The sequence below is a fragment of the Xenia sp. Carnegie-2017 genome, unplaced genomic scaffold, assembly GCF_021976095.1.
Source record: "Xenia sp. Carnegie-2017 unplaced genomic scaffold, XeniaSp_v1 HiC_scaffold_3, whole genome shotgun sequence".
NCBI lineage: Eukaryota > Metazoa > Cnidaria > Anthozoa > Malacalcyonacea > Xeniidae > Xenia > Xenia sp. Carnegie-2017.
Genome location: NW_025813493.1, coordinates 5,669,658 through 5,684,325, shown reverse-complemented (window position 1 = coordinate 5,684,325; position 14,668 = coordinate 5,669,658). Strand labels below are relative to the sequence as shown.

General features: G+C 34.9%; 1 protein-coding gene across 1 annotated transcript; it reads right to left on the bottom strand.

The window, feature by feature from the left end:
• On the bottom strand, nt 1–14,181 carry LOC124454081 (UHRF1-binding protein 1-like). Its single transcript, XM_047004887.1, has 12 exons — nt 13,926–14,181; nt 13,671–13,833; nt 12,483–12,521; nt 11,591–11,685; nt 10,861–11,140; nt 8,135–8,362; nt 5,660–6,073; nt 5,038–5,199; nt 3,898–4,039; nt 3,345–3,451; nt 2,886–2,966; nt 1–2,463 (listed from the first exon to the last, which is right to left on the bottom strand). The coding sequence occupies exons 1-12, from the start codon at nt 13,967–13,969 to the stop codon at nt 136–138; spliced, it is 4,083 nt and encodes a 1,360-aa protein (XP_046860843.1). The 5' UTR covers nt 13,970–14,181; the 3' UTR covers nt 1–135.
• Between the last annotated feature and the right edge of the window lie 487 nt (nt 14,182–14,668).

The following is a 14,668-nucleotide window of genomic DNA, read 5'->3' as shown; positions in this document are numbered from 1 at the left end:
TATACTTAAAATTCATATTTTAAGCCTAAAGTAAAGAAACATTTTCTTATATTAGACATTTAAACTATTTTTCCTTTCAATTGGCAAATAGGGCGAAGTTTATAAATTACTTTGACTGTTTGATTAGTTTCGCCACTATTTATCATAAGTCATGGACGCCGACATTTTTTCATATTCTTCGTTCGACTTCGTAAGTTCTTCTGTTAATTTTTCAACCGTAACTAACAAACAATCCCTTTCGTGTTCCGCATTGTCCTTAATTTCTCTGAATGATTGTAATTCACTCAAAAGAGAGAGGTTTTGTCTTTGCAATGCCTCAACCTTTGACGTCGCCTCATTACATTCGCCACGTAGTTTCTCGATCATTTCATCAGACGTAAGTAGAAATCCATCGTAAGTACGATAAAGGTTTTGTTTACGATCCTCAGTCGCATTTATCTGTATGCTACCATCACCTTTTCTAATGACGGACATATGATCTATGTGAACATTTAGGGGTAGTGAAGGTTTCAGAGATAGTAAACGTGGTGGAATATCACTAGTGATATTCAACTGAAGATTTTTGAAGTTTCCGTTCAGCGGCATAACGGGTTTGGACACTTCTACTTCATCTTGTATACATTCTAAGAGACCTTCGACACTACTCATGAGTAAAGGTACCTCTACATTATTCAATATCAACGTAGCCACGCCGTTCTCAATAGCACCTTCCAAGCTCTCGTCAATCGTTGCACCCATGGCAAAACGTAGTCGGAGTTCACCAGGTCCATTTCTCGAGCCTTTATTTTCATTTTTCATATCTATTGAAGACGTTACTTTTGAATTAGCCCGTGCTTTCAACGTCTCGTGGTAAGTATCACTTACATCGCAACCTGACCCAAGAAGCTTAAATGCTAAGTCTTTATCTTTCATGGCCACGGAACATTCAAACGACTTCATTTTGATTATAACATGAGATATACGCCGCTTAGCGTCACGATATCTACGATCAGTATTTAGTAACGATTCGTCATTGCACAAAGTCAAATCATGAGCAATGTTGTCACTTTCAGTTTCAGAATTGAAAAGTTTATTATGTTCGATTAACACAGCAACATTACTTATTACATCCAATCCCGTGCTATGGTCAAATGTACTAAATTCATTATCTTTCAACATAATCTGATTTTCTACAAGTGGAATGTTATTTGAAGGCGAGAAGCTCGTTTCACAATCATCCTTGAATTGTTTGGATGATGTGTTCATACTTGGAGAGAGATTTGATTTAAAAATTTCGTCGTTGTTTTGAGATGGATCGTCATTAGGGGCAGGAACAAACATCACAACCTCAGCTCCCTTACTGATCACGGAGACGAAAATTCCCGAATCGCTCGATTGTGTTGCTTCTGCCACGTTTTCCTGTGATATTTTTCGCTGATTGTCGAACTTTTCCAAGTCAGTGTAGAGAACATCACGCAAGGCTACAAAACTCTGTTGAAGTCTCATCAAAAACACATACTGATAATGATCAAATTTCATATTTAGAACACTGGGGATCTCAACAAGGACATCCAAAGCATTTTTTGTATTCCTTTGACCGTTTTCCTTGTAATCAAAGCCAGGTGTATCCACCGACGATTCTTCACTTTCATCCGACTCTACACCACTAGTACTGTTAATATAACGCTCTGACGAATACAACGTACTGCTACAAACGTCTGTCCCACTGTTCCCCAAGCCACTCGACACAGCACTATTGTCTATTGACACGATATCTTCACGAAGGTTACGCAAGGATATCTCTGAATCACTTTCAATGGAGTTCGAGGGGAAACTGGGTTCGATCGTTTTGTCAAGAACATCTGCAGGTAAAACTGGAATATTTACAGATGCTGCCGACCGCGATTTATGAATCTTTGCGAAGCCTGGTGACGACAACGGAGTGGACAGGCTTGACGATGTTTTGCGATAGGGTCTACTTCGTTTAGAATAAGGGTCTGATGGTGACCTATGCAAAGGCGATAAGACTGTTTTCTTCACAGTCTCTGGAGGTGAATGCGTACCTGCGATTGGATAACACATACATAACTTAAAAGGAAACGGTTCTATAAAAGGCCTGGGTTGACCTTCGGCCTTCTTGATGCCAAGAAAATCGAACCAACACTGTGTGACGTTCATCATCCACACAACTGAACGAGTAAGATCATTGTAACGATTCTTAAAACTCGGGCTTACACTGAAGTCATTTAGCCACGACATTAACGGTTGAGGTCTAACGTCATTACTATGATTTGGAAACATCTCTGCATCGGATCGCAGACGGCTTTTCATGAATACATCTAGTGTATTAAGCAGGCGAGATTGAGTGAATTCATTATCACTGCGAGTGTTGGTCACACAGAATGAAGAGATGGTGATCTGCAATGCTTCTGGTCGATAATGTCGGTATTTTATCGTCGGATCACTGGAACATGGTAAAGTAAGCTATAAATAAGAACAAGAAAAAATTTGAATGATACAAAAGTACGCTTTCCAATGAGCATTCCTTAATTTTGCCCAGAAAACCATTATCAGGTAAACACTCGCCCTCTTTCACAGACCATACTATTTTTTAAAGAATGACAGAAAGCTGTATTGAAAGCAAGGACGACACTTGACGACAATATGGTGAAGGAACAAGCAGCAAAACGAGTCAAAAAATGATTTCAAATTTCGAACAGAGGGAATCACAGGATGATTCACGGTCCAACTGACCAAAAATTGACTCAAATGCAGTATACTTGAAAAATAATGGGGTGGGGTGGGTGGGTGGGTGAGTACGACTGTGTCTTCCCCAGTGAAATATCAAAAATCAAGAATAGATTTTCATGCATCAAATTTTTAAGGTGTAAATACAGTATACAAACCTTTTGCATGTATCCTTCAATGCGTACATCAATGTGGCGTGGCTCTGCTTCCTGAGCAGCGATTCTTTCTTCCGCCCAAACCTAAATAGTTTAAAGGAAAAATGCTGATTAACAATAGCGGTAGTTTTATTGAAAGATATACGTACAACAAACGTTTCATGTTCACATTACCATATTTGGTATTTGGTCAGCGGTGACTACAATATATATTTAACTAGAATGTTACTTCAAAATAAACATCAACACCTATTTACTCTACGACGTATACTCGTGCCATATATTTACAATGCAACGAAAGCTTTGGATTTTCGGTCGAAATTATGTTCACAATCTCTCAATGAGAGACCACGCTAATTTCATAAGACATTACCGTAAATACTAGTGAATTCAGAAAAAGACCACAGAGCAGTGAAGTCGGTGGAATTTCCATTGTAACTAATGAAACTTGTGAGTACTTACAAAACCAGAACGAATGCTCTGCACAAATCTGTGAAACCAAATACAAGTAATGTTGTCCATTGTCAAATGTAGTGGATTAAGCTGGCAGAAGAGGTTCGGCTGCGGAACTGTCGAAAAAAATGAAATGAACAAAAAACGAACTAAGGAACCAATTACTGCTATTTACATCTTTGTTTGGCGTTTGAAACAACGATCACCAAAATGTATCCGGTCCGACATCAGTAGGGCAGTATGGTGTAAACAAGAAAAGCCTTAAGGTATCAGTTGTACTCTTACGTACATTTCACTGAACAGATATCATCTCATATTGTTTTGCTTTACTATTATATACAGAGTGCATTCTTTCATTTAAAGTTCAGCCTTAAATGCGCGCTGGGAAAAATGAGAAATTCGCGTTGTTTGAAATACACAGCTAAGCACGTAAACATAGAGAGAACAGTGAATTATATCGGTTATTCTAGCTTAAAGTTCAACTTTAAAACCAATTCAGTTCATCGATAGTGTTTCTTAAGAGATGGTAGCTATTTTATGCAATTAGCAATTGTTAACGTACCTTTCGCATCCTCTTGACCAGGGTAGAAGTATAATGTGTAATCAAACTGTAATGAGGGCAAACCGCTGGGCAAAGGTTGCGATTTATTGTCAGAACATATGAACGGAGTTTTTGTTGTAGTTGATTTATTGTTCGTAACGACCTATCGTAAAACATGATAAACGATTGTTTAAAAAATTTGACTAAAAAATTAAAAGACGTTAACTGTTTTTGCACAGGCTTAAGCAAATCTAGGAGACTTTTGGGAGAACTCGAGAGCAATTAAGTGCAAGCCCGAGATTGAAGGTCTAGTGTTAAACCTTATCGAGAGTTCTCACAAACGTCTCCGAGGTTTGCATAAACAAAAAAAAACATCGTTTCAATTTTCCTTATAAAATGTATTCATGATTGATTTGCAAATTCTTTTTCATTGATTGATTGATTTGATTGGAAGGATTCCTGTCATTGATTGATTGATTTGATTTGGAGGATTCCTGTCATTGATTGATCGGAGTTCATAAGGAAAACCTTCAACCATTTTTCGGACATGATTGCAATGCTGGAAATGAGCAAAAATGGCGCGAAAAACATTGTTCACGTCATACAGTAAAAAAGCCTGTGAGATCATAATAGGGGAAAATGATTGCTGAACATGATGGACTAGCAAAGCTAAGAAGGAGAAAAAAGAAGGTAAAAAGGCAAAGGTACACCATCAAAAGATCGCAGGTTGATGAATGAATTTCCTCATCTTTTTTAGGACACGGCGCTCTTATAATTTATACAACACAAGACTGTGTAAAAACACTTGACTTAATACTTGACTTACCGCCATCACAATAAACTCGTCACAGCTAATGATAAAAACGCACTCGTACACTTAATACTTGACTTACCGCCATCACAATAAACTCGTCACAGCTAATGATAAAAACGCACTCGTACACTTAATACTTGACTTACCGACATCACAATAAACTCCTCACAGCTAATGATAAAAACGCACTCGTACACTTAATACTTGACTTACCGACATCACAATAAACTCGTCACAGCTAATGATAAAAACGCACTCGTACACTTAATACTTGACTTACCGGCATCACAATAAACTCGTCACAGCTAATGACAAAAACGCACTCGTACACTTAATACTTGACTTACCGGCATCACAATAAACTCCTCACAGCTAATGACAAAAACGCACTCGTACAATTGCGCAGGTTTCTGAAGAACATCATCTGAAACAATGACATAATCATTATCCACGCTTGAAACAGAACTTGAGGAAGTTTTCTTTAAGCCAACATCACCGTTCTGAGATCTCTGTAAATAATATTGGACAAAACAATCAATATTTTCTTGGTCGGAAGCAGAATTTAAACTATTTCCATGGCGTTAGTTAAACACCAGGAGTTGACTAATTAACTAAAGTCAACTTATTGCAAATGCCAACACTAAGATTGATTAATCCCCTAAAGTTTACTAATCACAAATGTCAACACTAAGATTGACTAATCCACTAAAGTTAACGAATCACAAATGTCAACACTAAGATTGACTAATCCACTAAAGTTAACGAATCACAAATGTCAACACTACGATTGACTAATCCACTAAAGTTAACTTATCATAAATGTCAACACTAAGATTGACTAATCCACTAAAGTTAACTTATCACAGGAGTCAATACCTGAAATCCACAAAATGACTCCATAATATTTACGTTTACAACGTTACACGACGTAAACATGTTATTACCACCAAGATTATAACAAAAACGCACCTTAACATGTGATTTCTGCCTTCTTATCTTCTCTTCTCTCGAATTTTTGTCGTACGAGCTCATCAGTTCGCTTTCCCATTCGGCCCGCTTAATAGATGCAAGATTATGTGATGACCAGTGGGTACGTGGTGTAAGCGCCAAATGATATGGATAGTGCTCTAGCGATAACCAATTAACAACTATCTGCATTGAACCACCCAGTTGCCCGCCATCTCCGAGAACTGACTTTTCAATAGGTGTGTCATCACACAAATGGATGTCAATTTTTCCTGTCGTAACACGATATGACGTTTCTTTGACATCTTCTTTCTCAAATAACGTCATTGATATCTGATCAGTTTCATCTACCGCTGACACATATTCTTCAGTCTTGTTTGCTGGCGCGTACGGCGAATAGAAGGAATCATCTGATGACTAAATACGCAAAGGAGAAAAGAATTATAAAAGAAGGAATCATCTGATGACTACATACGCAAAGGAGAAAAGAATTATAAAAGAAGGAATCATCTGATGACTAAATTCGCAAAAGAGAAAAGAATTATAAAAGAAGGAATCATCTGATGACTAAATACGCAAAGGAGAAAAGAATTATAAAAGAAGGAATCATCTGATGACTACATACGCAAAGGAGAAAAGAATTATAAAAGAAGGAATCATCTGATGACTACATACGCAAAGGAGAAATGAATTATAAAAGAAGGAATCATCTGATGACTACATACGCAAAGGAGAAAAGAATTATAAAAGAAGGAATCATCTGATGACTACATACGCAAAGGAGAAATGAATTATAAAAGAAGGAATCATCTGATGACTACATACACAAAGGAGAAAAGAATTATAAAAGAAGGAATCATCTGATGACTACATACGCAAAGGAGAAATGAATTATAAAAGAAGGAATCATCTGATGACTACATACGCAAAGGAGAAATGAATTATAAAAGAAGGAATCATCTGATGACTACATACACAAAGGAGAAAAGAATTATAAAAGAAGGAATCATCTGATGACTACATACGCAAAGGAGAAATGAATTATAAAAGAAGGAATCATCTGATGACTACATACGCAAAGGAGAAATGAATTATAAAAGAAGGAATCATCTGATGACTACATACGCAAAGGAGAAATGAATTATAAAAGAAGGAATCATCTGATGACTACATACGCAAAGGAGAAATGAATTATAAAAGAAGGAATCATCTGATGACTACATACACAAAGGAGAAAAGAATTATAAAAGAAGGAATCATCTGATGACTACATACGCAAAGGAGAAATGAATTATAAAAGAAGGAATCATCTGATGACTACATACGCAAAGGAGAAATGAATTATAAAAGAAGGAATCATCTGATGACTACATACGCAAAGGAGAAAAGAATTATAAAAGAAGGAATCATCTGATGACTACATACGCAAAGGAGAAATGAATTATAAAAGAAGGAATCATCTGATGACTACATACGCAAAGGAGAAATGAATTATAAAAGAAGGAATCATCTGATGACTACATACGCAAAGGAGAAATGAATTATAAAAGAAGGAATCATCTGATGACTACATACACAAAGGAGAAAAGAATTATAAAAGAAGGAATCATCTGATGACTACATACGCAAAGGAGAAATGAATTATAAAAGAAGGAATCATCTGATGACTACATACGCAAAGGAGAAATGAATTATAAAAGAAGGAATCATCTGATGACTACATACGCAAAGGAGAAAAGAATTATAAAAGAAGGAATCATCTGATGACTACATACGCAAAGGAGAAATGAATTATAAAAGAAGGAATCATCTGATGACTACATACGCAAAGGAGAAAAGAATTATAAAAGAAGGAATCATCTGATGACTACATACGCAAAGGAGAAATGAATTATAAAAGAAGGAATCATCTGATGACTACATACACAAAGGAGAAAAGAATTATAAAAGAAGGAATCATCTGATGACTACATACGCAAAGGAGAAATGAATTATAAAAGAAGGAATCATCTGATGACTACATACGCAAAGGAGAAATGAATTATAAAAGAAGGAATCATCTGATGACTACATACACAAAGGAGAAAAGAATTATAAAAGAAGGAATCATCTGATGACTACATACGCAAAGGAGAAATGAATTATAAAAGAAGGAATCATCTGATGACTACATACGCAAAGGAGAAATGAATTATAAAAGAAGGAATCATCTGATGACTACATACGCAAAGGAGAAATGAATTATAAAAGAAGGAACTCGCAAGATAATTAGAGAGGTACAAATTCGTACGTATTTATCGGAGGCATTTCTAAATCATTTGAAAAAACAAACTCGGAGCAGCGAAAAAGGCAGTAAAGAATAGTTGAAACATACTGCTGTACTGTGTAAAAATGATGTAATACAAATGTAAATACGTACTGTGTAAATACATACTTTCAAAATAAAAATAATAAAATAATAAAATAATAACAACTAACCACACTAGGAGCTGGCTCGCTTTTCTTGCATTTTTCCACGACTTGAACGACAGACTTGGCAAAGCCTGCAACTGCTTGTAACTGCGCATGCGTCAGGACCCAGAGCACATCATCAAATATGGCGTGGAGTCTTGCAGCAACAACGGAACAATTTTCAATCTTTTTCTTTATGACAATGTTCACTTTGGCCGAGCTCGTGATCAACCGTAATGGTGATGACGAAGAACTCTGAAAAGGAAAACATGAATACGAATATAATGGCTAATAAAAGTTAACAACATTTTCATATAGGTTTATCCCTTTTAAAAAAAGACTTATAAATGACTTATTCCCACATCTCGTAGTCTATTAACCCTTTTCCACGTGCACTACAAACAGTCATTCCCTGTTCAATGTTGGTTTTAATCCCATTTTTTTTGTATCGTCTTTGTCGTTCAATTCATTATCTTCATGGCTAGGTACCTCTTCACAAGTATCATTCCTAGCATTGTTACGTATAATCTTATAATTAATATCATTATGTTTCTCGATCATCATCATCCTCGCAAAATTCATAAACTACAATGTTCTAATGCGTATCTCATTATCTTATAATTAATATCATTATGTTTCTCGATCATTATCCTCGCAACATTCATAATCTACAATGTTCTTATGCGTATCTCATTATCTTATAATTAATATCATTATGTTTCTCGATCATCATCATCCTCCCAACATTCATAAAATACAATGTTCTAATGCGTATCTCATTATCTTATAATTAATATCATTATGTTTCTCGATCATCATTATCCTCGCAACATTCATAAAATACAATGTTCTAATGCGTATCTCATTATCTTATAATTAATATCATTATGTTTCTCGATCATCATTATCCTCGCAACATTCATAAACTACAATGTTCTTATGCGTATCTCATTATCTTATAATTAATATCATTATGTTTCTCGATCATCATCATCCTCGCAACATTCATAAACTACAACGTTCTAATGCGTATCTCATTATCTTATAATTAATATCATTATGTTTCTCGATCATCATTATCCTCGCAACATTCATAAACTACAATGTTCTAATGCGTATCTCATTATCTTATAATTAATATCATTATGTTTCTCGATCATCATTATCCTCGCAACATTCATAAACTACAATGTTCTAATGCGTATCTCATTATCTTATAATTAATATCATTATGTTTCTCGATCATCATCATCCTCCCAACATTCATAAAATACAATGTTCTAATGCGTATCTCATTATCTTATAATTAATATCATTATGTTTCTCGATCATCACCCTCGCAACATTCATAAACTACAACGTTCTAATGCGTATCTCATTATCTTATAATTAATATCATTATGTTTCTCGATCATCATTATCCTCGCAACATTCATAAACTACAATGTTCTTATGCGTATCTCATTATCTTATAATTAATATCATTATGTTTCTCGATCATCATCATCCTAGCAACATTCATAAACTACAATGTTCTAATGCGTATCTCATTATCTTATAATTAATATCATTATGTTTCTCGATCATCATCATCCTCGCAACATTCATAAACTACAATGTTCTAATGCATATCTCATTATCTTATAATTAATATCATTATGTTTCTCGATCATCGTCATCCTCACAACATTCATAAACTACAATGTTCTAATGCGTATCTCATTATCAATGTTGTATTGTATATCTCATTCAGAAGCGGATCAATGCTCATTTGACAGGAGGGGTGGAGAATATTTTAAGGGGTTGGCATCGTCATCCTAGCTTAAGTTGCAAGGGCCTGGGGCTATTGTGGATAGTTAGGCTTACGAATGAGTGAACCTTACGTAATTAAAGTGTTATAGTCTTTTTAAAAATTTTTTGTATGTTTTTTGTTAATGAATGCGTGTATAGTAATATATTTCAATTTTAATGTATCAACGAAAACACAAATGGTAGAAACTCGATCGCAAATGTTGGTAGTACAAAATATGCAATTACCTTTGAAATGAGATGTTTATCTACTTTTACTTAGTTTTACAGTACAATTTCACCACCTCTAATCTTGTAAACTGATATCTATCTTCAGCAGTACGTAATACTATTTCAGAATTTTTCTTGAGGGGTTAATCGAGAATTTTAGGGGGGACATCCCCCTGCATGCACCCTCAGAAAATCCGCCCTGATCTCATTATCAATGTCCTAAAATGTACCTCAGTATCAATGTGTACATTAACAACGTTTTAGTGCGTACTGCAATGACAAAAACCTAGCATTGTTTATGATAGTCCCATCTTAATATGAATGAATGAATGAATGAAAATGAATGAAAATCTTTATTTTAACACGCTGGACTCGTCAACTGGGGTTGATTTCCACGAGGGGCGTGCTTTTTTTCAAAAGCGATTACAAAATTTACTAAAAAATAAAATATCTATAGAAGAGAAAGATCTTATCTGCTCTATCTATCTGCTCCTACGTATGTAATGACGTTAACTAAATGACGTCAGCATACTCTTGTCTGCTTTGCAGACCATTGAAGTCTTACATCTTAATATCTGCTCTTACGTATGTAATGACGTTAAATAAATGACGTCAGCATACTCTTGTCTACTTTGCAGACCATTGAAGTCTTACATCTTGATGTCTGCTCTTCGAAAAATCACATCATCGCTACATACAATCACCTAAACATTGTTTAAATTGCAAGGACTTACATCTTCACGTCCGCTCTTATACAAAGCATCTGCGTCAACCCGTACGGCGCCGAAAGTAATCTGCCTGAACGTCAATATTTCCTTTTCCGACTTGTCTTTAATTCTTGTATTTCTAAGACTAGTTTTCATCCAGTTTGGATCAGTACTGTGAACTGAAACATGAGACATTTGGCACGTGGCGCGAAATATTGGCGTTTTAAAAGCCACCACGACTGAATTTATGGTCACGTGCATTCCATCGACAACTTTATCAGTGAAACCATATTGTGAAGGTTTCTCTCTACACAACGAAAATGTCTTCAGTTAATGTTGCTAAAGAGGGTGAGTTGCGGGTGTTCTAGGTACATCAAACACTAAACATCATAGAAAACAAAAAAAGGGTGGGTGAGGGTGTTTTAGGTACATCAAACACTAAACATCATACAAAACAAAAGAAGGTGGGTGGGGGTGTTTTAGGTACATCAAACACTAAACATCCTACAATACAAGAGGGTGGGGGGTGGTGTTTTAGGTACATCAAAACATTAAACATCATACAAAACAAAAGAGGGTAGGTGAGGGTGTTTTAGGTACATCAAGCACTGAACATAATGCAAAACAAAAGATGGTGTGTGGGGGTGTTTTAGGTACATCAGGCACTAATCATCACAACAAACAGATACAAAATGCCATGTACATTAAGTATAACACTAACACTCAATAATCAGTCAAGTATGAATTACATACATACCTTGGAATCAGATTATTTAAAGAACTATTTTGCCGTGCATTATCATCAGAAACATTTTCAATCATTTCCATATCAACTTCAACACAGTCTAGGAACTGAAAAAATGAGATCACACAAACATGCATAATTTATCTATGCAACACATACCAGAGCCCACTAATGTAGATTTTAAAAAAAGAAGACAGTTTTCTATCATACAGCATGTTCACAGAGAAAAATACGTATAACAAAAAACAAATTTTTCATAAACAAGAGCTCTTGCTTCAGAAAGATGGGACAAGACTGGTGATTTTCCATTTCTACGTCCATAAGAAATATTTCGTAGAAGCACTATTGCTAATGTGCATTTAATATAGATGACAAGTTTTTCAAGACTAGACATGTTTCGGCATCTCGTGATGCCATCTTCAGTATAAGTGAAGATGGCATCATGAGATGCCGAATTAATTTGTCTATTCACAAAAAACTTGTTGTCTATATTAAATGCACATAAGAAATATCATACGTATCTCAAATCAGACCCAATGTACGTAAGTATTTTGGTGGTTTGATACTATACTAGCAATCTAGCACTGCCTAAGATGAAAAGTTTTTAGGAAACAAAAAGTACTTGCTTGTTCATTGTTATTTGCATCAGGAAATAAAATGGTGTTAATAAACTAAAACAGTGTGTTAGCCATGACTTGGATAACACAAGGAATTGAAACCACTCAACTTGGTCTTTCTCATTCAGGGTGAAAAATTAGGGATTGGCAAAAGATATTTTTTATATTGTATGTCAAAAATCAAATTCACAAGACTAAAAAGTAAAAAAATATCAAATAAATGACATCTTTGACACTATGCTTATGGCTAAGAAGAGGATGCTTGCACATTCACTAAATCAACATACCAATTTTATTGGATCAGTCTTTAACCGTGTCCAATGAATCTATACAGAATGTAAATGATAATGTTAATTTGATGGGTTTTAAAAAAGAAACAAGTGATTCAATTTTTTCACATATGAATAAAGAAACATGAGCATTGTGGGAGGGGAGGGATGGTGAGGGGTTGTATAATTGTTTCAATTTCATTTTTATCATAAATACTCTTTGAAATATGATACATGATATATTTATAGACAAGAGGTTGATACGGAAGTTATTTACAGATTGTGATTAGGGGTGTTAGGTTATTTACAAATTAAAGATAGTATTGACATGCTGAATTTGTTTGTTGGGATTAGGCTTGAGTTTTTTCATGTACAGTGCTTCTTTGAGTTTTAAAGATGAAGGAGAGTGTGCACTGTCTAATATACAAAAGCAGGATTGTGAGTATTTATATTAGAAAGTGCATGCACTCCTTCCTCTTTAAAGCTCAACGAAGCAATGTACATGAAAAAACTCAAGCCTAATCCCAACAAACAAACTAAATCGTTGGAAATCTTACAAAAAAAACATTTTGCTTCCCACTTTGACAGTAGAGGAACCAATAACATGCTTTCACGCCAAACAATAACAATGAATACTTGTATTTTTCTTTTAAAACACGCCATACATGTGTATTTCCTAAGCGAAATCATTCAAGGGTGGAGCTTGGATAGTGTGGTAAAATTAACCAAAAAAAATGCAAAGTTTACATTTTTTTGTAACACAAATGTTATGAATGAAAACTTAAAAGAAATAAAAACAAGCATTTGAGCCAGGTGGCCTAATGATTTTTCCACCTCAAACATCAGAAAACAGTGAATGTGTATATTAGTTACAATTTAAATGAAATGTTTACATTTTATAGACGACAGCAAGTATTTAAATATTTCCTTGGAATTGCTTGATTTGCTTCCTATAATAAATACCATCACAGCACAACAAGGGGAGATAAAAATAACGCATTTGATGAGCTAAAGATTTTGAATGATTTGTGGTTTTCGTTAACGAAAGAAAATTTCCGACAAAACCCACAATCGACGTGGACATTATTTATTCAATATATCGATAAGACATTGTTACAAATTCCTACAAATGATTTTTCCAAGAATGCCTTTAATAATGACATTCTCTGCAAAGGATTCAGGAATATTGTTCCACTTTATACAAACCTTTGCAGAAATTTTGTCACATACTGCACGAGTAAGACGAATGAAAGGTGGCAACTCCAACAAATCGCTGAGAAAATCTTCATTTAATTCTAAATTTTGCAATTCTCCTTCGCCTTTGAAGAATTTCAGGTTTATTTTACTAGGCGACAAGTTCTTTGTGAACCTAGAACAATGGCAATGGTTAAAAGCTTACAACTAGATACAATCATTGAGCTATCGGCCTTTATATATGTGCAGTGGTAGCACTAGAAGTACCTCGCTAACGATTTGACAATTTGATTTTTTATGATAGTAGTCATGATAACTTTCTGTTTTTCAATGCCATTATAGCCGATATTAATGATTTCTCTCCATAAAATCCACAAAATTTTGCATTTATTTAGCCAATATCCCGTCCAAAAACATCAGTAAACTAAACAGACTTCCAGAGTTCCAAACCGGTTGTGTTTATGAGTCATTGTACCTTAATATCTCAAATGACACCTTTGGCAATACTTGGTGTAACGAAAATGACTGCGCCCAACAAATTCACTTTTGTTTTTGGTTTCATCTCTGAATATATGAATTAGCCATTGTAGCAAAATATTGCTTCCTGATAAATATGATGTGTTTTAGAATATGAAATATTTGAGTCTCGAGAATAAGTTTAGCGTATATTTATATTACCTGGTTGTCGCTTATGCCTTATGGGTGGAGCTAAACGACATCTGACATGAATTACATAATATGCAATGCCCTCCTAATTAATTCTAGAGCCCACTTGAACGTGGGAAGCAGTACCAGTCACACAAAAGGATCGCATGAATTTTGAAATTAACATATTGCACTCAATGCCACTCATCAACTTTGTTTAGTTGGTTTCACCTAACATGAACACAATTGTAATTAATATACACACAAAAAAATGATAGCATAATGCTTTATCCAACAACTATAAAAAATAACGACCTTATCTAACATCTTCTGAATGTTAACCTTCCACTCCGAACACCTACTTT

Bases quoted from the DNA above. Each gene is read 5' to 3' on its own strand.
- LOC124454081 (XM_047004887.1), bottom strand. From the start codon at position 13,969: ATGACTACTATCATAAAAAATCAAATTGTCAAATCGTTAGCGAG. The intron at 12,522-13,670 runs GTTTGTATAAAG...CATTCTGTATAG, and splicing joins GTGACAAAATTTCTGCAAAG to ATTCATTGGACACGGTTAAA. The intron at 4,040-5,037 runs GTAAGTCAAGTA...GTTTTACGATAG, and splicing joins AGGAGTTTATTGTGATGCCG to GTCGTTACGAACAATAAATC.